Raw genomic sequence first — 25019 nt, forward strand, 5'->3', positions numbered from 1 at the left:
GACTGTGATGACAATTTAACCCCGGGAGCTCGAGCACGTTGAAGGGTTGAATAATCAGAGTATTTATCAGAAAAAGCGGCGAATCAAAACAGTATAGTGAACGGATGACAAAATTTCTAACCATTTTCACTGCATTACCGCAGTAGGGTAGAACGGAACATATGCGAACCGTGTGAGTAGTCCACCCAATAAATCCCACCCCAGGGGAGGACATCCATCACACAGTAATCTCGTGCGTGGGAAATTAACGTCTCCTACCCCTAGCCCTGTAGGAGACGGGACCTCCATTTGTTCGTCCCTATCCGAGAAGACTAGAATATCTAATCATTTCTTGATGTTATAGAAAGGTAGCACATTGAGCCCTCGACCTCCCGCATAGCAGTCCAGCGCTCTATCCATTGAGCTAACCGGGAGGCGGTAAAAATTGAAATTGTGGATGAGAGCGTGTTTCGAACTAAAGTCAAACGATAGAAAAGAAAAAAGGGAAATGGCTTATGTAAGCTAATACTAAAACATAACTCAAGAATACTGATAACGAACACAATAAATAAAACAAAACGATTGCAACTGGAGACATTTGATTCGCTTAATATATTTGTTTTACGTTGAAAAGAAAGAGCTAACGGGAAACGTAATTAACATCAAATCAATACAGTTATCCTATTTTAGTTGATGGAATATATGAATTCCATATGTTCTTCTTGACAGTTGTCTTTTCTAATGTTATCGTTACCTGCATCGCTTTAAGCGTCACGCAACGCGTCTTCCATGTGCATGTCATGTCTCTTCGACTAAATTTCGTTTTAGCTTTAAAGTAGTCCCATTTAAGGCTCCATAAGGCTCTACTGTTGAAATATTTCATAATAAATTACAGACGTGCCAAATTCAGAATTCAAGATTTCCGTAAGGACCTTCGTTTTCGTAGGATTGCGTGTTTCTGTCGACAAAAAGCCTATTTGAACTGACGAATAGTGTATTTAAATTGACGAATAGTAGATTTGCGGTAAAGAATTGCATATTGGAATAGAAGGATAGCATTTTTACTTGCGGAACTGACTATTTTGAACTGCGAGATTGAAAATTTGAAATGCACAATAGCACGTTTGAATTAGACGACCTGAGTGTTTGGCTAGTAGAAAAACATTTATAGAACGAAGGATTGCACGTTTGAATAGAAAAAGGGCATAACTGAATCGAAGAAATGTTGGTTTTAAATTGAAACAATGGATGTTTCAGTAACCAAATAGCGTATCTGAATTGTCAAACAAGAAGTTCGATTGAGGAACTGGAAATCGGAGTAGGTTTCAATCACAGGATTGAATATTTGAATAGAAAAATAGCAAGTCTGACACAACTGAGGTTTTGAATTTTAAAACTAAAAACGCGCCATAGTAAACCTTGCGGAGCGTTTTGTTTTCGAGGACTGGTTTGTTTCAAATCGTACGCCTACCGTGTTATAGTTTCTACGAAAAGTAGAAACTATAATAGAAATCATCGAAGTTATCATTGGTGAATTGATTAATTTGTAACCAAAAGCTCCCAATTAAATCAAAACCGGGGAACTACCGGTGGAACCCAGTGGAGTTGGAAAGCTGCTCACACGCCAAACAAGGGCTGAGATAGATGAGAGCTAGAGGTAAATTTAACACACATAATCAGGGCAATCCCAGGGAGGGAGGGAGAGGCTAGGCGGGAGGGGGAGGGGCAGAAGGATTGCAAAATCCTGATGACTATAACAAGAGTCTTAACGAATAGTACTGATTAAATCAGAGACTCTTAAAGAAGAGGCCGTTAGAAACAACGTTTTATTTTTCCAAAGCTGCGTCATTTAACAAAATAAAAAAAATTGCCTATTTTTTTCTGTAACTAATCAGCACAAAACGTGACAGACTAAGATGGACTAGCACCCTTACTTGTAGCAATAAATCGTATTTACTTCATCCCTTTTTTAACGAGAATCATCCTATTGACTACTACTACGTCCTATGTAAAAAGTCCTATTCAAATTCACTACCAACATCATTGTAAAAAGCGTATGATAGTTGCAGCCTTGATCGTGAGCTGTGCTTGAACTCAACCTCGGTCAAGTTTCAGGCTTTGAAAAAGATCATCAGAGAGGCCAAGGCGCATGACATTAACAGAATACCACTGATATGGGTTGCTGAGCCAGCATTGCAGTCGTCACCTGTGCAGCAATTGATGTCACACTCAAACGATCCACTGGCGCCTTTACAGAAAGCATTGGTTTCCTTATTGCAGGAAGCATCGGATCCGCACGATTTGGCGAACGTTTCGGCTGACCCAACTTTAAGATAAACCTTAACACATTTATCAGCAAGCGGAGCCACGCAGGTCGTGCTTTCTCCTTTACATTTATCCCATGACTCGGAACTGGTGCAGGTGTAGCACTTCAAACTCAACACTGAAAAACACACGATAAGGAATGCTTAGATAACAGATGAATGAGATAAAAATTTCTGCCGTTGATAGCTGACCTGGTCTTTTTCAAATGGGAAATTACATACAAGATTTGAAAATCAAAGCATAGTCATTACATTTATGAAGGGCGCAATTTCATTACAATTTGATCCTTTATATTTCAATAACCATCCTTGTTTACTCATTTAACATTCCTCTGACGTTTTTCCGCCCTTGCAAATTTCATAGGAGTTGTAAATAACTTCTGAGATCATTGTTATGGTGAGCCCGCCATAATGAAACGCAAATAAACTATATACCCTTTGGTACGCCTCTTCGCTTCCTCTTGAGATAAGGGAGCGGGGTATGAAATATTGTATTTTGGTTGTCACAATACATGTAAATGAAAGCTTGGAACTCAAAACACTGTTTGATTTCAGGAAATCAGAAAATTAAGGCGCCGTGTTGGAAATCCTAATTAAGAACCCGTTCACTGTGAAAACGTGCCAAAGTAACTACACAAGGTAGTTCCATTGCACTTCACTGTGACTGAGGAGTGTGGTCTCGTCCCCAACCTCCTTCTTCCCCTCCCCCACCCCATCTGGGCCCATTGGCAATTCTGTATGATTTGCTGATTAATACATTTGACGGCTTGGATTAATCAGCCGAAATTTCAGAAGACTCAAGACAGATTCAGCACGACATCACATCTAGACCAACTGCTAGCAAGGATCGATATTTGTAGGGCCTCACTGATTCAAGTGTAAACTCATTAAAAGCTATTTACCATCGATGGTAAAGAAATCCGCCGAAGGAAAGGGTCGCTTGTCAGCTAAAACATAAATGGATGTGACAGCTGCCATTTGCTAATTCTAAACAACAAATTACAGCAACGCCCGTAGGATATCATTGAAAACTAACTGACAGTTGTTATGTTGTATTGCCCTTCTTGTTGTAATAGTAATGTGAGTATCTTTCGACAATCTTGGACAAAAACTGAACGATTTTCAAAAGTTAAAAGAAGAAAATGGAAAAGAAAACCTCGATTTTTCCCTCTTTTAGGAGGGGGACATTGGTGTTTTCGGTTTTGGCTATTTTTTAGATCGGTTTTTCGGGTTTTGTGCTTAAAAACGTCGGTTTTTCGGGTTTGGTATTCATTGCAGTTTGCGGATTTTCCGTTTTTATGCATTTGGTTTTCGGTTTTCGCGAAAAATACTAACGGGTTTTCGGATTTGACATCCGATGCGGTTTTCGATTTTTCCTAGTTAACCTATTTGGGTTTCGGTTTCTTTTCGATCTGAGCGGCAATCACGCGCCTCCACCGATCTCGAACAGCCGCTAAACGCAAATATTATTGGGGACTTTAAGCAAACCACGACGGCTACGGCAACGAGAACGTGAAAAAAGAATAGATCTAATTGGCTGAACAAAAGCCCAGCACGCGCGTTTTAAAACTTTGTACATTTCTTAGCCGTCCTTTACAAAACAACAACGTGAAATCACCAAAATTTGCGTCGTCTGTGAAGCTAAACCGCGGCGGCAAGTTATTTTAATTTACATTTGGAACTCAACGCTACTTTTATGCGTTATGCTGAGTTTGAGGTCTGGCGCCCTATGAGACGGTAAACACATCCAGCCATTTTCGAAATTCTAACTAAAAGTAGAAACTCATTTTTTAATCGACGTCTTCCGTGGCGTCATATGGTGGCGTTTCCGTCCTGACTGCTTAAAGTCCCTACTGAGAGGAATGTGTGACAAACCAATTGAAATATGCAGGGATCCCTAGGGGGTTCACGCGTCTTGAATGACGACAAAGACTTTGACCTTGCAATGTGGAGCATTTAGGTCAAGGTCGATCAGGGATGTTACTAAAACTGGTAACGGGGAACGGGTGTGCAGCGGTAACCCGCCTGAGAATTCAAAATGGCGGAGTAAAGGGAACTAAAAGGGCCTGGCAACTAGTTTTGAGGACGTGCTCTTCGAACGCGATCGTCGGAGAAAAAAGCATGGACGGTAAGTGTAGGTTTTATGGAAGGATTTTACTTCGAAATGTTGAGTGCCTCATAAATTTAGTTTTTGTCTGGCATACATTGCAGGTTGTATAGAAATCAAATCTTCGGAGAGGTATCTTACAATTCATGCACAACATCTGAACAATCAACTCAGAACTACAAGCTAGCGGCATTTATTCTTATATTCATAGAGTAATTGTACTGCAAGGTAATGAGGTTTTCCTCCAAAGAGAGACGTCGGAACAAATGGTGGCAGCCATTGCAGAAAAGTTGACTTCGAATTCTCGCCTCGGAATACTAGGCTTCGTGGCTTCGCCTGGGCAATAGTTAAATAAAAGCGAGTCGTCTAATTTCGCTGCAAGCGGCGACCTAGCGATAAAATCAGTGTTTGTAACATCGTTTACTCCGCCATTTTGAATTCTCTGGTGGGTTACCGCTGTACACCCTTTCCCCGTTCCCAGTTCCCAGTTTTAGTAAGATCCGTCGATCAGTTTGCGAACATGTCTTCTAACGTGCCAGACGCGCCGGTAACGGAAAAAGGTCAAGGACCTTAAGAAGCAATTGTGGATTGTGTCGCGTTTTTTACGAAGAGGGGAAAGGCTGCAAGAATTTCAGAAAGAAAAACAAGTTTAGATGCAAAGTAAAAGAGGAAGAGACAAGCTTGAACAAACATAAAAACATTGTTTGGTAAGTCAATCGTACCAATGTTATTATTTACATTACAATAGCTTAATCGCTATATCCTATACAGGGGCATAGCGTCCATATACGCGCTACGTCCGTGCGTACAGCTGAAATCTGGAAATATATAAACATTTTTTTATTCCCTTATAGCATTTGTCACAGCTACCATAAAATAGGACCGATTTTAAATTTCGAATTATACTAGCGCGTGTGTTTGTTTTTCCGGTGCTTTTTCGTTGATCCATAAACGACAAGAAACTGTCTTTGGTTTCTTAAACTTCTTAACTCTCTAGATATTTTAGGAAGCCATCAACCCTTTTAGCTTTAAAACTCTAGAGATGGGTAAAGTAAACAACTAACCACTGCAATTTCCGTCGCATTTAATTAAAAAAAAAATCCGCGGTAACAGTTCGAAATGGCATTTCCGAGACCCTAAATTTCAAAATTTTCTGGGGGAGCATGCCCCCAGACCCCCCTCGTTTGGGGCGCCTTCGGCGCTCCCAATTTCCGCGCTGTGCATACACCTTCGAAATCTCTCGCTTCGCCCCTGCTACATATATATATATATAATATACGGCTCGTTTAGGACGACACAAACTTAAAGAAGACTTACAGTCCTTATACATTTAGAATACGCATTATCTACACCCATGATCAATTGGAAATTCGCGATCGGTGAGGAAGATCACGACTAATTACGACGAGCGTCTGTTCCATGGCGGGGAAGCAACGAAAAAGAAAATAATGAGCGTTTCAAGGCGATTCACTGTTATTGGACCTCGAGAGAACAGGTGAAATAAAGCCTATTATTTAAGCAGATACTAGAAGATACGAATGCCAAGTCCATGGCATTCACAAATATATGGCAGGGGTCGCACTTACGCTTTTGGTGTTTACACTGGACATAAAATCTGTCATCGCGTGCTTGCGACAAGTGCGACCCTTTTGTCGCGACCAGACATAACTATGTCCGAAGGACCTAACGATCAAAAAAGCCGATGTCCTGTCTCGAGGCAAGCCATATCTCGTCTTATCGCCTTAAAATAACAATTTTTGTTTTTCTTCTGTCGCAACATCGATCAAATCTGAAATACTAGCAAAAATTTGGATTTTCGCAATTCTGCAAAGACAACACGTGTGCACAGCTAGCTATCGGTTCAATATTTTAGTCACAGGTTTTCTCGACACACGTTTTATGTGGTCCCTATTGCGAATTTCAACCCATACCAATTTCCAAATTTGCACTATTCACCTGATTATTTTCAGTATGGGAATGGCTTGTTTTCACCCTTTGGCTCGCACATATTTTCCCTTTTCTTTGCATCCGTCGACGTCGGTTTAAAGCGGCAAGAGCCAACATTTGCCGTTGGCGAGTGTTGTACAATGCGTACAAATCAACAAGGTTTTGTACATTGAACAAATTAAACAGAGAGTGAAAAAATGTCGCTAATAAAACTAGCACCAGCTTCATGTCTACAAAAGTTTTATTTGGCGCTCTTTTCACGCGTGAAATATCTGGTTTCAAATATCATTTATGTCGCACAAGTGCGACCTCCATGACTCCCGTGGTGTAAATGTCGCGACATATTTGTAGGACAACTTATGACGCGACATAAAAAAAGTATGGCAGGGGTCGCACTTTAGCCTTATTTTTTTTTCCACCCGATTCGCCTTTAATTAACCGCTATACGTCACAAGCTCACGATAGGTAAATAGGCCCTACTTTGACCGCTTGTATGCGTTAATTTGATGCTAATTAAACGCGCATGTAAGCGGTTAATTTCGAGCGAATCGGGTGGCCATACTGTAACGAAATTAATGCAGTTTACTCTGTATGCTCCACTTGTCATCTCCGTGTCGGATCGATCACGGTTTTAATAACTGGAATGTGAGGGACAGTGACCCATATTATCGACTTGAAAATTTCGTGCAGCGTTTCAGTAACCGTGTGCTCGACATTCTTTGAGATGAAGCGACCGATTTGATCTGAATACTCATAATCAAGGTTTAAACAAACTCTCAAAGTTACACTGAGTAGGGATACGAAAATCGTCCCTCACGAGAGCATAAGCTAACCGATACTCGCTATGTTTTCAAATCTTACCAAATTTTTGTGTAGATTTTAAGCGAAAGAGTTACAAAGTGTAAAACATAATGTGCACAAAGCAGTGCAGAAACTATAGAACGTAAACTATAGAGCGTTGTTGGTTTGAGCTGGTTCCAAAATGGTCGGATTTTGAACATAAACCGCAACGAAAAGGCAGAAACTATAGAGCGTAAATTGTTGGTTTGAGCTGGTTCCAAAATGGTCGGATTTTGAACGTAAACCGCAACGAAAAGAATCGCTAATCCTGCACCGACACTTGAGAAAGTTATTTGTGCGTCTCCTTAAATTTCCAATGATATGCATCAATTTTGAAACCTTTTTGTTAATCAAATTTAAAAACAAAGCAACATACGTCGATATAAAGCCGAAGAGTGGAAAATAATTCAGGTGACCCATATTATCGACTTGAAAATTTCGTGCAGCGTTTCAGTAACCGTGTGCTCGACATTCTTTGAGATGAAGCGACCGATCTGATCTGAATACTCATAATCAAGGTTTAAACAAACTCTCAAAGTTACACTGAGTAGGGATACGAAAATCGTCCCTCACGAGAGCATAAGCTAACCGATACTCGCTATGTTTTCAAATCTTACCAAATTTTTGTGTAGATTTTAAGCGAAAGAGTTACAAAGTGTAAAACATAATGTGCACAAAGCAGTGCAGAAACTATAGAACGTAAACTATAGAGCGTTGTTGGTTTGAGCTGGTTCCAAAATGGTCGGATTTTGAACGTAAACCGCAACGAAAAGGCAGAAACTATAGAGCGTAAATTGTTGGTTTGAGCTGGTTCCAAAATGGTCGGATTTTGAACGTAAACCGCAACGAAAAGAATCGCTAATCCTGCACCGACACTTGAGAAAGTTATTTGTGCGTCTCCTTAAATTTCCAATGATATGCATCAATTTTGAAACCTTTTTGTTAATCAAATTTAAAAGCAACATACGTCGATATAAAGCCGAAGAGTGGAAAATAATTCAGGTTTTTGACTGGACTGTAAATTCATATTATACCGGGATCAGGGTTCTGCCTTTCTTGAAGCTTAAATGATGGATAAGATTCTTGGCGACGAAGGTATTGTAGGTATTAATCGTGGGGACTCACGAGTTTTCTTTTCTATAGCAACAAAGTACTATGTAACATCATTTTTTCTCTGTTTTGCTGCACTAGGGGTGAGTCTAACATGATTTACACGAAAGGCTTCGCCTTCCATTTCCTCGCTGCAAACAGAAAGAGTGCGGGTGAAATATGCATTTTTCGATGAAATCACTTACCAGCTGGAAGCGCAGCGGAGATAAGTATGGCAGCAACGAACCACAGCTTCATCTTGAAGAGCTTGATGTTTCCTTGAGAGTCAAAAGCTGCAAAGTGAAAGCGTAATCTCAAAGTGTCGAACGGCGAGCTTAAACCTTGCGCTCTTATAAATTACCTGCACCGCGGTGTTAAACACACCCTTTGTCAATAGCTCATGAAGTAAAATCACTCTATATTGCTGTCAGTCATTATCAGTAACTAAGCAACAATGAACAATTGCTTGTCTCCCTTGTTCTAAAGAGGATAAGTGACATCACAGGCGTCCCAAGCTCACGTCTTGAGGAAAAGCGAAGGATTATTTCATGCAAGCGTCACGCGTTGTGTGTCCCGTCTCCCGTAGGGTTAGGGGTAGGAGACGTTAATTTTCCACGCACTATTCGAAATATGATAAAGGAATGTATGGGAGAATATTGGAGAGTCTTATTATCGTAAACTTATATCATGAAATGTCTGAGTTAAAGCTCAAAATAAATGTAAACCTACCTCACTTGCTGTGTATTGTCGTTTCTGTGGCTCTAAATGGCGAATTTTAGCGATTTGGCGGGTTTTGCGTCGACTGTTACTATACGTATTGTTCTTGTGAATAAAGAAACTGTCTGGTGCTGTGTCGGTGGAGGTAACGAAATAATTTGGATATATCAACAAAGTTGAAATGGTAAATTTTTGTGAATTGGTCAATTAAACTACCACTGCAATCTGAAGTCTTCCGACATTCGATGGAGTAAATTCTCTTCAAAGCTCGTCAGGCTGACAAACTCTTCCAGACCTGGCGTACCCTGGTCCCAGAGGTTCTCTTCTCTCTACCAGAGTGCGAGAATTCGGCGCGAAGCGCCGACCAACGAGCTGCAAGGCAGCGAGCGGAGGGAACCTCTGGTCAGGACCGTTGAGAATCTCACTTTCATGCCACCAAGCTTCGGGTGACAGCCATCAATCACGCCCCTTTCCGACAACCAATCAGAGGTATTTTACCCCCAGAGGTATTTTAGTACTTTACTCTGATTGGTTGTCGGAAAGGGGCGTGATTGATGGCTGTCACCCGAAGCTTAGTGGCATGAAAGTGAGATTCTCAACGGTCCTGACCAGAGGTTCTCTCCGCTCGCTGCTTTGCAGCTCGTTGGTCAGCGCTTTGCGCCGAATTCTCGTACTCCGGTTGAGAGAAGAGAACCTCTGGGACCAGGCTAGACCTGGCGCCGTTAGCATCCGATAAAAAATAAAAACAAACACGCAACTCGATAACGGCGCCAGGTCTGCTAGCTTTTCTCCAAGCGAGTTTTTTCTTGTTTTTTAATTTTACACGAAGTGAGCCTTTTTGTTTTAATAATGAATTGGCAGCCTTTAAATAGAAACAAGAATCCGGATTTGGATTTTCCCAACGAAACGCACCTAAAATTCCGAGAAAATCCACTGAACCGTGACTTGGCTGGAATTTAATTAGTATAGGTAATCGCATGGGGCCGAGTAAAATTAAGGATTAATATCACTTGTGTTTTCCGAAGTTGCTGAAATTGTCCTGGTCGCATAGCGACCAGGGCAATTTCTGCAACTTCCGAAAACACAAGTGATATTAATCCTTAATTTTACGAGGAACCATGTGATTACTTGTTTATAATATAAGGGGCAAAATGTTTTCTTACTGATCTCGCGCAAAACGGGACGCCATTGTTACAAAACAAACAGAAATTTCTTTACCTTGGCAGCCGTTGCTAAGCGATTTTCAGCCAATCATTTTCAAATAATTTTGCCCGGGGCAATTACAAAAATTAAGAAAAAGTGCCCTCTGTCTTGACCAATCACAATTCAGTAATTTTGCCTCTTATATGATAAGACTGATTGTCTCGCACTGCACGCTGTCAGTGGGCAAATATTGTCCTTTCAAAATATATATTTCGGTCGCTTATGTAAACATACGGAGCCCGCAAAGGGCCATCATCAAACATAATTATTTGACAAGTAAAGTTATGTGACGAGTTATTTGACGAGTTATTTGACGAGTTATTTGACGAGTTATTTGACGAGTTATTTGACGAGTTATTTGACGAGTTATTTGACGAGTTATTTGACGAGTTATTTGACGAGTTATGTGACGAGTAGTTGTAAAGCAAGAGCCTGGGTTATGTTTGTGTAGACGGGTCAAATATGGCGGCGCGTTTGGCCTTGAACTTTCGCGATGAATTAATTGAGCAATACTTTAAAATTGGATACAACCACGCAGAAATACTTTCATGTCTTCTATTACTGCATGACGAGGAACTCAGTTTGCGACAGTTGAAAAGAATACTAGCCCGTAGAGGCCTTAAAAGACGGCAAAACGTTTCCGACCTGAGAACTGTTATTGTCGCTATTGAACAAAAGCAACGAGGAAGTGGAAGTGATATTGGATATAGATCTGTTTGGTTAACAATATACTAAAACCTTTACAATTTTTCCACGAGCACTGCTTTTCAAAAACTGGTTATTGACTTGTCTGCCAGAGAAAGTTATCCAGGCTTTGGTGTTGAAAGCCTGCTTTACAGCAATAGTGTATGGACATTTTACAGAAAAAAAAAATGCCAACTGATTACTTCTGTGTGTGAAAAGTCAATGAAGCATCTGCTATGCTGGCCTGTAGCTAATAATTAGTGTTTATTGTTCAAAATAAGCCCAGCGAGGATAGCCAACGGCCTGCAGTCGACAAAAAAACCAGTTAAAGTCCCCTGGTCGGCAGGCCACTGGCTATCCTCGCCGGGCTTATTTTTGTTACCCAACATACTGTGCGATCGGCGAACGGGTTCACAACTGTTTCAACGAGCCAAATTCGAAATTGGAAAGCCGATCGATCTGGAGATAAAGCATCGCTAGTGAAAGATCTGTGGGAGGAATTGGGAATCGAGTGAATGGAAATGGAACTGCAACATCTCTGCTTTGATTTTCTGGAGGAATCGAGACTGGTGGTAATTTTTTGGCGGAATTATTCGCTTCGGGCGACGGACACTTCTAAAATAGCTTTCCGGCCTTGTCTTTTTTTTAGCAGTTGAACACCAAAATAACGCTAACTCGCCGAAAACGCTTCAAAATGGCCTGAGACGCTGCTAATCAACAAAGAAAACAATAAGGCAATAAAGTAAGTCCATTTTATTTCAAAACAAGACATTTTTCCTCTCTTTCAAGGCAAACTGATAACATCCCATACAAACCTTTATAAAAATAGAACGTTGCGCAACACTGTAAGAGTCACGTCCGCTTTTCTAGTGGTGAGCTTGGGCTGCCTGTGGTTTCTTCGTGATGTTATCACAAGCAACCCTGGATCTCAAAAACGCAATCGACTGCGCATGTCACCGATCTTACATCTGACAAATTTTGGCTTTGCCTAGCTATTTAAAGAATAGGCTGCTGCCTCGCTAGAGTAGGGCTCGCCAGCAATTTATGGAACAGCAGAGTCAAAAATAATTTGCGTTGTGAAAGAAAAACGATCGTGCGAAATGTGATAACAGCTCTGATATGACAGGTTTTCCTATCTCCTTTTGCAGCGTGCTAAATCGCGATTCACAATAGCCTTATCTTAAATGCATAAGGATCAAAATATAGGACTTAATCACGATTGCGATCTCTAGTGCCACCACAGCGACAGTGGCATCCACCGACGCATAGTTGTCGCACTGGAGTTTTTTTTTGTTTGTTTAAGGGAAAAATCTGTCAACGGTAGGGTAAAATAAGTGCAACCCCCTCCCCAACTTGAAAAACTTGCCAAATTTTTGCAAATCGCTAAATTTTCGCCAATTTTCAAAGAACTCGATGATCGATGTCCAGCCTCGGAGGCCTCCAAATTTTGGCAAAACAAACAGTCATTTTCTTTTTTTAACCGTTAGGTGTCATATGTCTGGATAAAATTTCATCAGGAAAAAAACAGTAGAATTTTCCTCGTCCACGAATTTGAGTGCCGCTTTTTTTCAAATATCTATGACTCGTACGCGTACCCTCGCATGGCTTGAACGAGAAATTCTCCTTCCGTTGCAAATACTTAAGCCAGCACAAACAGCGCAAGCGTCAACCAAAACGCAAAATTCACAGCATGAAAAAGGAGATTTAAGTTCGTTGAGTAACTTTACGCTAGTGTTATAATGAATGCTCGTAAAGACTGAACACGCAAAGGTAGATTTACGTAATCGGATGTAAAGCTCTCGCAAGCCGGGGTATCTTAAAGCTGAAGGGCCGGATTTACATTCAATGTAAAGTTTGCGTTAAGTTAAACTTTAGTAGACTGAAATTACTAGAGCTGTTGTGAAGCTAGGAAGAATGTGTCCAGACACATTAATGCTGGTTTACATTTTATTTAGAGGTTGTGATAGGCCATACATTTCGCAAAACACGTAAAGCTTTCGTTAATCAAGCGCAAATAGCGTATTTCCTGTTAACATGGGGTGTCTCGTAGCTCGTCGCGATCAATCGCTTTTTACGTGTTATCTGATCTAAGAAGTGGGAAAAAGAACCTGGATAGATCCAGGGCTAGGACAAACGAATGAAAATAGTACTGTTACGTAAATATTTCTTTTTCGCAATAATTCAAAATATTTTCCCATCACGCCATTGTAGACTGTACTTTGCCTTCCATAAGGATAAATATATTTTGCGTCGTAAATCATACGTCAACAGTGCAGATAGAAACACTATTTTCAATGAAACAAGCTTCCGGTACCAGATCTCTAGCAATGGCCACCCTATCCCATGGCACCCGTCAAACAACAGTGGCTCCCCCCAACAGGACAACCCCTTTTTCCAAGCCACAGCCTTCAACTGCAGTTCTATCCCTGATGCAAGGTTCTAGTTTAACTCCTTGGAATTTCAAAAAGAAAAATACTAATTCTAAAAATGACAGTGCCCGCAGGCGATCGCGAGCTGTTTCACCAGTTTATCACTTTTATTAGGTTTGCCCATACGTAGTTTTTTTGGAACAAATTTTCAATTTTTTGCAACATTTATTTTCCATAGTGTTATGAGACGAAAATTTTCAATTTGAAATGTTAATGTTAAAGCTGTTTTTAAGTGATACTAGAACAATGTTATCAATGTCTATTTTTCTATTGACACCATCATAAGTGATTTCAGGGCAAGGTTTTCAATAACTATTACACTTATTTTTGATAAAAATGTTGGAACAAGGTTTTAGTTTTCAGTTGTTTCTGTTAACAGTATTGTAACTGAAATTAGGACAAAATTTCCAATTCTGCATGTACACATATTTGACTACTGTCAGAACAAAATCTCAATTTTCAATCCGTTATGTTTTCAAGTGGTACAAAGTTGCCATACTTCAGATGATATAGAAACAATGTTTTCAAATTTTTAACTAATTGCCTTTTCATTTATTGTACATATTAATCTCATCAGAACGAGGTTTTCACGTTTATGTAGCACTATTTCAAAAAAATGATTCTTTAACAAAAATTACAACAATATCTTAAATCAGATACAATGAATATATGAAGTTCATATATTTTGAACTGCGCTATTAAATACGTATAATGCACGATCCTTCGCAGTAGATAGCGCTATTTATGCAATAGCGAAAATCAGACCTGGAAAAAAAAAAAATAAGGCCTGTACGGGATTCGAACCATTGACCTCTGCGATACTAGTGCAGCGCTCTACCAATTGAGCTAACAAGCCAACTGGGAGTAGGCTGTTAAGTTGATTCGTAATAAACCCGTGAAAGTGATAAATGAGATACAATGAATATATGAAGTTCATATATGATGCACTAGTATCGCAGAGGTCAGTGGTTCGAGTCCCGTACAGGCCTGATTTCATAGTTTCAGGTCTGATTTTCGCTATTGCATAAATAGCGCTATCTACTGCGAGGATCGTGCATCATACGTAGTATTTATTCAACTTCTATTTATTTTACTCAACAAAATTAATTGTTCAACTTCAGTCCAAACTTTTTCCTCAACAAAAACAATTATTCAACTTCTACCATGCATAGTTATTTAATGACATACCTTCTATTGTGACTGAGTGTTCGAAAGTTCCCGGACATTCGGTATTAGATACGAATGATGCACGATCCTATATAGCGCTATCTACTGCGAGGATCGTGCATCTTACGTATCTAATACCGCAGTTCAAAATATATGAACTTCATATGTTTCATTGTATCTGATTTATCACTTTCATGGGTTTATTATGAATCAACTTAACGGCCTGCTCCCAGTTGGCTTGTTAGGTCAATTGGTAGAGCGCTGCACTAGTATCGCAGAGGTCAGTGGTTCGAATCCCGTACAGGCCTGATTTTTTTCTGGTCTGATTTTCGCTATTGCTTAAATAGCGCTATCTATCGATCGGAAACATCTATTCTAGAACTTTCGTTGGTCGTGACTTTTACAATTGGGTGGCTCCTAAGGAACCGTTTTTGAATTTGACCGAGCCCAAAGGTTACCAGGTCGTTCGACGTTATCTTGCTATTTATCTCGCGGTCTGTAGAGTTCGGAGCAGGCTGGCAGCAACTGCTTCGCCGTCCGATCACCATTCTCGTATTAATCCCCTAGACTGAAGATCTTTGCTTGCAGCTGCCGGTATGTTCGTTTGCTTACAGCTGCCGGTATGTCAGTCTGCACAGTTTACGCTCCGAAACCATTCGAATTTGGAGGATCAAAGCGGGGTTTCGCATTCTTCTTTAGTCTTTATATTCACAAATAAAGTTAAGCGAAGTATCAGTAAAAATGTTACACACTCGTTACCATTTCTCGAGTCTGGTTGCTATGATCGAAAACTCTATGAAGCGTGAAACGCATCCTCTTGATAAGTCTTAAATAATCAAAAGTGCGATCAAATCGTGGTTTCGTAAACTCTTTAGTCAGTTTTTTCACAAATAAAGCTAAACGAGGTTCGGTATGATTGAAACTGTTACACCTTTATTGCAAGGCTAACAACTGTCGCGATGAAAGCGAGGTTTGCATCTTCTCAAGTCTTGTTGTTATGAGCAGGACAATGCGATGAAAGCGTGGTTTGCATCTCCTCAAGTTTGGTTGTTCTGATCAACACTTTTCGTGTTCGTTTCCAGTCCGAATGAGTTAAGCAATGTTGTTTTGATTTAAGTGTGGTTCCATTATCACAACTTCAGCAATTGCCGAAATTCAAAATGGTCGTCGCTGACTTGACATTTGGCACATTCTGCTAGAGCCCTCGTCACAAATCAACTCATCTGAACATCACTTAATCAGGGGGCGAACTCGACTTGGTGGGGTCGAACTCGGAAAGTGTGGGGGCGAACACGGTATAAGTTAGGGGCGAACTCGAAGGGGCGAACTCGAAGGGGCGAACTCGAAGGGGCGAACTCGATAGGGGGCGAACGCGGTGCAAAACGGTCGAGCGGTTCCTTATATGACGCTATATAAACCGCTCCACGCGGTTTATATAAAATGTTTAAATAAAATGTTAATAAGTGTTACTAAAATGTTATGATTTTAGAAATTTCTCTGTTGCTCAGCTCCGAAATTATACTAAAACAATTATTCGCCTCAGGTTCGGTGAATATTGTCGAATAATTCCCTCGACTTCGTCTCGGGGATTATTCGGCGATATTCACCTCGCCTTTGGCGAATAATTGTTAATGAGTAGCAATGTGTTCAAAAAGTATAGGTGGTTTGCACATTACGTCATTGCCGCCATGTTGGTGGACGTCTAAAACAAGAGATATCTCATTAGCTTCTTTTGTTCGTCCACCAGCATTTGTTCCATTCACCATTGTTACCTGTTTCTCTAGAGATTGATTGCAAACCACCTATTGTTTAAGAGAATATTTTGTTTCAAAGCGTAATACTTTCAGAATTTTCAGCATAACACTAAGCAATTTCTTGCCCTCACTGAAGTCAACTAAACAACGATCTAAGCCACAGGTAGCCCAAGCTCACTACTTGAAAAGCGGACGTGACTCTTACCGTGTTGCGCAACGTTTTATATTTATAAAAGTTTGTATGGGATGTTATCGGTTTGCCTTAAAAGAGAGAAAAAAATGCCTTGTTTTGAAATAAAATGGGCTTACCTTATTGCCTTGCTGTTTTCTTTGTTGATTCCTAGCGTCTCAGGCCATTTTGAAGCGTTTTCGACGAGTTAGCGCTATGTTGGTGTTCAACTGCTAAAAGAAAGACAAGGCCGGAAACCTATTTTAGAAGTGTCCGTCGCCAGAAGCAATAATTCCGCCAAAAAATTACCACCAGTCTCGATTCCTCCAGAAAATCAAAGCAGAGATGTTGCAGTTCCATTTCCATTCACTCGATTCCCAATTCCTCCCACAGATCTTTCACTAGCGATGCTTTTAACTCCAGATCGATCGGCTTTCCAAATTCGAATTTGGCTGGTTGAAACATTTGTGGGCTGAAACATTTCCATTCGATGTTGATTGGTCGATCAAAACAATGCGGTCTTGACAAAACCTCTCGTGGGGACCAGGGGAGCTAACTGGTTTGTTTGTCGACTGCAGGCCGCTGGCTACCCTCGCCGGGCTTATTTTTGTTACCCAACATACTGTGCGATCGGCGAACGGGCCCACAAATGTTTCAACCAGCCAAATTCGAAATTGGAAAAGCCGATCGATCTGGAGTTAAAAGCATCGCTAGTGAAAGATCTGTGGGAGGAATTGGGAATCGAGTGAATGGAAATGGAACTGCAACATCTCTGCTTTGATTTTCTGGAGGAATCGAGACTGGTGGTAATTTTTTGGCGTAATTATTTGCTTCGGGCGACGTACACTTCTAAAATAGGTTTCCGGCCTTGTCTTTCTTTTAGCAGTTGAACACCAACATAGCGCTAACTCGCCGAAAACGCTTCAAAATGGCCTGAGATACCAGGAATCAACAAAGAAAACAACAAGGCAATAAGGTAAGCCCATTTTATTTCAAAACAAGACATTTTTTTTTCTCGTTTAAGGCAAACCGATAACATCCCATACAAACCTTTATAAATATAAAACGTTGCACAACACGGTAAGAGTCACGTCCGCTTTTCTAGTAGTGAGCTTGGGCTGCGTGTGTCTAAGCATGATGAATTTTACCGCGTGGGCTTTGCACACGTAAGAAATTCGTACGTTTTTCGCTTATAACAGCAAATCAAGAACTGTTTTGAATAAAACTGTCGTCCCGAAATATCTTTTGGTCATTTTCGTCTTGCTTCCTATTAATAGAAATCATGAAACTTGTGATCTCTTCAAACACGGACAAATTTGCATAATTCACTTTGAAGTTTGATCCGCATACCTGTTTGTACACATGCGAGAATATTTAGCGATTTTTATCTTTCATCTCGATTTTTGAGTAAAAAAATCAATCGCAGTACAAATAATCGCCGCAATGCAACAGAAAAACTCCTTTGGGGGGCAAATATTTCATTTGCGGAGCAAACAATCGCAGCAATGCGACACAAAACTTAACCGGCAGGAGACAAAAAAACTGCGATTACGATCGCCGACGGAAAGTACGAAAATCACCGGACGATATAGGAGAAGACCTCCAACTTGAACTTCAACTTTACTTTATTTAGCACTCAAGTTTTAGTTACAATATTAACATAAAAAAACAGGAAAGGATACATATGTAAAAAATTAAAGGTAACTGTGTTCCATAGTTCGTGCATGGAGGCTAAGTAAACAGCGAGGTAATCGAGTGAGCCTCCATCTCTTTTGGATTCACATAGAAGAAACTGGGAGTAGAGGGACAGATTACTAAATTAAAAGCTAGAAGAATTGTGGAAGACTTACGTTTGAGATAACTTTAATGACAGATAGTCAGTTTAGCACTTTTGATTTGTGGAAACTTAGGTTTGATATTGCCGATATAGAATAAAGTTTTTAACATTTTTGGAGAAAGCAAATTGATTTAGGTCTTTAAACTTGTATGGCAGTTCATGCCAAAGATCAATGCATGGCCATAAAATGAATTCCAAGCATTCTAGAAGGGTTCTATTGTTACAAACATACGGACGGACTTACACTCTGGATAGCGTAGTATCACGACTTAACAGAAGTCTGTAGATACAAAAAGGAGTTAAGATCGGGGAATATCGGATCAAAATTGGCAGAGTTCGTTGTGGGCTCGGATTCTATAGTTACCCTCACTCAGTCACTCTCGGATTCTATTGTTACCATCACTCAACAGGACAGTGTAGTAGCTTACGCCTCTTCTAGAGGCACTGAGTAAGCTAAAAAAACGCTTCTTTTTTTCTGTAACTAATAAGCAAAAGTACAATACGTGTCAGACTATGACGGACTAGCATCCTCTCCTGTAAGTATAAATCGACTTGACTTCATCTCCTATGTACTACTACAACGTCCTAAACAAGAAGTCCTATCCAAATTCACTATCGACATCCTTTAAAAAAGCATATGATAGTTGCATCCTTGATTATGAGCTGTGCTTGAACTCAACCTCGGTCAAGTTTCAGGCTTTGAAAAAGATCATCAGAGAGGCCAAGGCGCATGACAGTAACAGAATACCACTGATGCGGGTTGCTGAGCCAATATTGCAGTAGTCACCTTTGCAGCACTCGACTTTACACTCAGACGATCCAGAGGCGGCTTTACAGATAGCATTGTTTTCCGTATAGCAGGACGCATCGGATGCACAAGATTTCATGAACGTTTCGGCTGAGCCAAATTTAACATAAGCCTTAAAACATTGATCAGCAAGCGAAGCCACGCAGGTTGTGCTTACTCCTTTACATTTATCCCATGACTCGGAACTGGAGCAGTTGTAGCACTTCAAACTCAACACTGAAAGACACACGAAAAGGACTGCTTACATAACAAATGAATGAGATAAGCATAGTCATTACATTGATACAAGGGCACAATTTCAATATACTTTGATCCTTTATATTTAAATAACCATCCTTGTTTACTCACTGAACCTTACTTTGATGTTTTTCTGCTCTTGCAAATTTCTTAGGAATTTCAATTTTCTGGGATCATGGTTATTGTGAAAACGCCATAACGCCACGTAAATAAACTATATACCCTTTGGAGCCCCTCTCCGTTTTCACTTGAGATGAGGGAGGGAGGAGGGGTGAATATTGCATTTTAGTTGTCACAACACTAATGAAAGTTTGGAACTCAAGACACTCCTTGATTACAAAAGATCGAAGAATTAAGGCGCCCTGCCTGAAATCTTAATTTAAGAAACCGTTCACTCTGAAAGAGAAAAATGACTTAAAATGGTTCCATGGCACTTCACCGTGACTGAGGAGTGTGATCCCTTCCCCCACCTCATGTGGGCCCATTGGCAATCCTGTATAACTTGCTAATAATACATTTGACAGCCTGGATTAATCAGCCGATATTTCAATAGACCCAAGAAAGAACCATAATTGGGATTATGGCTCCTGTGACCCAAGACAGATTCACACGACATAACAGCTGAATAGCAAGGATCGATCTTCGTCTAGCTTCATTCAAGTGTAAATTCATTAAAACTGTTTACTATCCAAAAGAAGTCCGCCATAGGAAAGGGGTCGCTTGTAAGTTAATAATATGGATGCCACTTGCTTATTCTCAACAGCCAATTACAGCAATGCCCGTAGGATATTGTTGCAAAATAGCTTAATAGTTGTTTTTAAAGACTTTCTCTGCCATTCTGTTTTGTAAAGATAAAGTTGATATCTTTCAACAATCTTAGACGGAAGCTGAATAACGATTCTCAAAAGTTAAAGGAAGACAAAGGAAAGATTCTCATGTGCCAGCCAGAAACCGTCACGTCTGATTGACCAATTCAAAATAACGTCGTCCAATTCAAAATAACGTCGTCCCATTCAAAATAACGTCGTCCAATTCAAAATAACGTCGTTCAATTCAAAATAACGTCGTCCAATCAGAAAAAGGCAATCAGCGTGACGGTTTCTGGCTGGCACGTGAGAATCTTGCCACCCATCCCGCTTAGGTAAGATCAACGATAAATGGAATATTTCCGTAGGTGATTGTGATATTTATCCTAGTTCCCGTGTTAGAAGTCTCGGTGCATGGTTTGATAATAAGTTGTCAATGTCAACGCACGTTAATAAATTTGTAATTCCACGTTTTATCACCTACATAATATTAGGAGGATTAAGAACTATTTATCTCGCGATTCGTTATTAACTAGTTATTCATGCTTTTATAACTAATTTCTATAACTAATTATAACTAATTATACCTAATTATAACTAATTATTCATGCTTTTATCACTAGTCGTTTAGACTATTGTAATGGACTCTTGTATGGCCTTCCTAAGTCGCAAATAGCCAACTTGCAACGTGTGCAGAATGCCGAGGCTTGACTTGTACTGAGTTTAAGAAAGTATTCGCATATTTGTCCTGCGCTTTGTCAACTTCACTGTTACCAGTACAACATCGTGTTCATTTTAAGATCATAATTTTAACAATTAAAGCTATTCATGGATGGGCGCCTAAGTATATCATTGAACTAATTAACATCAAGCCTAGGTCTGTATACAATCTTAGATCAAATCAACGTTTATTACTTGACCCTCCTAAGGGAAAAATGCTTGCCACGTTGGGGGACAGATCATTCTCTGCTGCTGCCCCATACTTATGGAATGCTCTGCCAGCTGAATTACGTGATATTCAATTATTTTCCATTTTTAAATGTAAGCTGAAAACTTATTTATTTCGTGCAGCTTCCTCAAAGTACCCTGTCTGACAATTACTTTATTAATATTACTAATTAAGTTTGTTATTAAGATCTTATTCCTAATTAAGATCCTTATTATGGATATTCCATATCAGTATATACTAAAACAGTGGATAGCGTTGAAGGCGCGCTCTGATTGGCTAATCAAACTCCGAATATCCTTTGCTATTTACCTCCGAGCAACTCGGGAAAAAATGGCGCCCCGGTTTGCATCCGTGACAAGCGAAGAAATCGCTCAAATTCACGACGGTGGTGTATATTATCTCACTGTTTTAATATATACTAAAAAATATAAAACAACTATTCACCTCAGTGTCGGTGGTTAGCGGTGGATATTTACCTCGCCGCTTCGCGGCTCAGTAAATATCCACCACTAACCACCTCCACTTCGGTGAATAGTTGTTAATCATTCTTATTTTAACATACATTGCTGATATTAATGTACATGTAATTAGTTTTATAAATTTGAATTTACTGCAGTATTCTAAGTTGTTAAGAGCTGTTGATCATTGAATGAAAATAGCGCTCTAAAAGTTATTAAATTAAATTAAAATTAAATTAAATACTGTGGGATTTTGATTTTCTTCGAGGGCTAGCTCCGGTCAGTTTGGATGGATTTTCAATTGGAAGGTACGAGGAGAATCGTGCATCGTTTGACCTTAATGCTGCGAATTTTGAAAGCGGAGCGATGCGATTTTCCGGGAGAATATCGCTCGGGCGCCTAAACCCTTTCAAAACAAGGCCTAGCCCCTTGTCTTTCTTTTATGCATTACATTAACGACGAACTCAGACTTATTCAAAATCGCTCAAAAAAAACATTTTTGAGGCCAAAGGACAACTATACACCACAAGTAAAGTAATTAAACGTTTATTTATCAATGATTTATGTACATAGTCAGCAATATATCACTATAAGTGAGGCAAACGGTAAATCTGGTACATTCACTATATAAAACAACAGTTGGCTACACAAACAGATTGTATGGGCCCCCTGTCCTGTTTTTTAACAAGTGCGCTGGCTTCCACCGCCCCAAGTGCAGCCTTATCTTCGATACCGTTCGGCCTACGCCTCTACCTTGCTGTTTGTAACTCACAGGGAAAATTCAAGCTCTGTAAAATGAAGTTGTGGTCAACTGCTGTCATACTTCTCTCCATTGGGCTTTCCACTGGTGAGTAAAAGTTTACAGGTGCACATTTTGTATCTGTAGCGAGAGACGAGAAGCTTTGCATCAAATATGATGGTGGAGTTTTTGTTTAGTGACAAAGAGTTAAGAAAAATTATAAAAATTTGATTTGAGGTAAGGGAAAAGGAAACAACTGACACCCTGAAGAGACTTCGACCTTCGTGAAAAAGATCAATCCACCAAACAGGACTTGACGTTGTGCCAGTTTCAGTGTAGCACTAAAGCAGTCTTCCAAAGCTGACAATCTAAATCAAGATTTGAACTTCAACAAAAGCAGAACCCTAGTTTCAGTACCTTATTTCCGAAATCCTTGATTTATTTTCCTTTAAAAGACGCGAGTTCTTCCCGTTTTGAGGTCTGCATTTTTCGACTTGAAACTGTTTATGCCATTTATATGCCCTCGCAAAATTTTTCGTAGTTGTTGTAGCTAGGAACTGTGGTACAAAATCATATTTTCTAGATCAGTAATGCACATAGTTAAACTGAATTTCCAAATATTGGCGCTTTACATGTTCACGGCTTTTTCTCCGTCGATTTGCAAACCTATATCCGTCAAACATTTACAGGCGCTCTTTCATATTCGCCTCGTCATAATAAAGTATATTTCCACCCAGGCCTTAGGAAGAGGATTAAAAGCGGTCCCTTTTTGTCTAATTATTCATGCGCGCTTTTTGCTCACATAGAAGTATATTAAACTCCTAAATAACCTTCACCCTAGAAAGCGGACGCCATATTTCCATAATTGTCTGCAACACAACTTGCGACTCCGTGGAAAAAAAAAAACAATATTAACTTGAAAATGTTATGCTAAAGGAAAAGGACAAAGTAAGTTGGAAAAATCCCTTTCCTAGTTTGTAGTGAAACCAGCATTAGCAATATTCCAAAATACATCTATATTGCTGTAACTGGACGGGACGCCCATTCAAACCATCGCTTCTAAGTGTAGGCTGATTTTGAAATGAAAACAATTTTAATGAATTTCATGCCTGAATAAATCTGGTCAAAGATCCCTGCTGTGTGATATATATGTATCGTATTTGTGCACGATCCTCGCAGTAAAGAGCACTATTTAAGCAATAGTGAAAATCAGACCTGAAAAATTTCAGGTCTGATTTTCACTATTGCTTAAATAGTGCTCTTAGTAGTAGGAAAAGGGGGTTTCTGGCACATTTTTGAAAATTGCCTGAAAAACAGGGCAGTTTTGAAAAAATTCAACTGCCTTAAAAATAAGGCAATTTTAAATGTGTCAAAACAACCATGTTTTCAAGGTAATTTTTAATCTCACTTGAAAAAGAACAACGATGATTTCAAGGCAAAATGATTGTCGCATTTTTTTCTTTCAAAAATCAAAGCAAAATTGAAGAATTTTGAGATTGAGGAGTCGTTTTAAGAGCCCATCGGCGTAATTGACCCAAGTAACCCCTTCCCCCCCCCCCCCCCCCTCCGGCATAGGTGTGCCCTGGACTACTAATTCAGATCTGAATCATTACACAATAACGCATCCTTAGGATTCGGGTGAAACAGTGCTCGCAGGTTTTATTCTACTTTGGAAAATTATTACAAAATCGAGTCCTGATAGCTCTGTTACAATCGCGAAGTATGTCGAACTTCCTACAGTTCATGAATACTGTGTGGACTTAGTGCATTTTAAATATAAACTTAAAAATTCATCTGCATAACCGATAACAGGGCGCATGGCAGTAACAGGATTCCGCTGGTTTGGAGCACTGCGCCAACATTGCAGTTGTTATTATCATCGCAACAATGGATGTCACAGATGGTGGTGTTCTTGAAGAGATGCTTTTTACAATCATAATGGTTTTCCTCTAAACACCACTCCGGTGGCAGACAATCTTTCTGAAAATTTTCCTTCCCGTCAATATTGATGTACACCTTGCCGCATTTATATTCAGTCTTGCATGTCTTACTTGTCTTCCGGCAATGACCCCAAGAAAACTGAGATTCACAAGAATAGCAACTTAGAGCCAGCACTGAAAGACGAATTAAAAAATTGTTTTCGTTCATCCCTGCTGCCTTCCACTGAGACCAAACCTTTTGGTCTCGAGTTCACAGAAATTACTATTTATCTTGTACCATTTTCAGACTTGAATCTATTCCAAAGATGGTGGTACGATAAAACAAAGACTCAGTTATCTACGAGCCACAGATTTTAGTAATAGGCTGCGAAACGGATCGATCCTCTATTCTTCACCCAAGAGCTGTACAAAGATTTGACATTGTCATTTTTTAGCTTAAATATTCCATATTTTTACCCTCTGGTGTCAAACATTACGATTATTTTAGTCTCCATAACTATTCAAAGTGTCATGGTGGCCGGAAAGTAAATTGGGAAAATTTGTACGATACTATCAAAGAAAGGTTGTAAGATGACTTAAGAAAAAATGTGAATAAGCTCATAACTGATGAAACAAGTGAAGTCATATTTTCACGCAATTTGCAAGTTTTTCCTACAAATGAAACATTTAATAGACTACGAACTTTCGGGGTACGAGGCAGCTAAAAAGTCGTGTTTTAAAAGTTGAAAGATTTAGATTTTGTCCATGTTGTAACCCTCAAAAACGGTGTGAATCCTTGCAAAAGTGTTAGGCAAGAAATACTCGAGGGAAGTTTAGAATAGTCAGTAATTATTGAG

General features: G+C 39.7%; 2 protein-coding genes and 1 long non-coding RNA gene across 4 annotated transcripts; 1 reads left to right on the forward strand and 2 right to left on the reverse strand.

The window, feature by feature from the left end:
• Positions 1–1786: 1786 nt before the first annotated feature.
• LOC111334950 (uncharacterized) lies at positions 1787–9406 on the reverse strand. Of its 2 annotated transcripts, none has more exons than XM_088725629.1 (3): positions 9016–9406; positions 8493–8579; positions 1787–2422 (listed from the first exon to the last, which is right to left on the reverse strand). In XM_088725629.1, the coding sequence occupies exons 2-3, from the start codon at positions 8542–8544 to the stop codon at positions 2091–2093; spliced, it is 384 nt and encodes a 127-aa protein (XP_088581755.1). In that variant the 5' UTR covers positions 8545–8579; positions 9016–9406; the 3' UTR covers positions 1787–2090. The 2 variants fall into 2 exon arrangements, with proteins under 2 accessions (XP_088581755.1, XP_088581756.1); XM_088725630.1 differs by lacking the exon at positions 9016–9406 and adding an exon at positions 8648–8666.
• Positions 9407–16892: 7486 nt separating this feature from the next.
• LOC148729238 (uncharacterized) lies at positions 16893–23162 on the forward strand. Its single transcript, XR_015989060.1, has 3 exons — positions 16893–17215; positions 17293–17385; positions 21773–23162. It is a non-coding gene; the product is annotated as an uncharacterized LOC148729238 (long non-coding RNA).
• On the reverse strand, positions 18759–19776 carry LOC148729239 (uncharacterized). The gene is made up of 2 exons (XM_088763039.1): positions 19731–19776; positions 18759–19291 (listed from the first exon to the last, which is right to left on the reverse strand). The coding sequence occupies exons 1-2, from the start codon at positions 19774–19776 to the stop codon at positions 18939–18941; spliced, it is 399 nt and encodes a 132-aa protein (XP_088619165.1). The 3' UTR covers positions 18759–18938.
• Positions 23163–25019: the final 1857 nt, after the last annotated feature.

The sequence above is a fragment of the Stylophora pistillata genome, chromosome 6 (assembly GCF_964205215.1).
Source record: "Stylophora pistillata chromosome 6, jaStyPist1.2, whole genome shotgun sequence".
NCBI lineage: Eukaryota > Metazoa > Cnidaria > Anthozoa > Scleractinia > Pocilloporidae > Stylophora > Stylophora pistillata.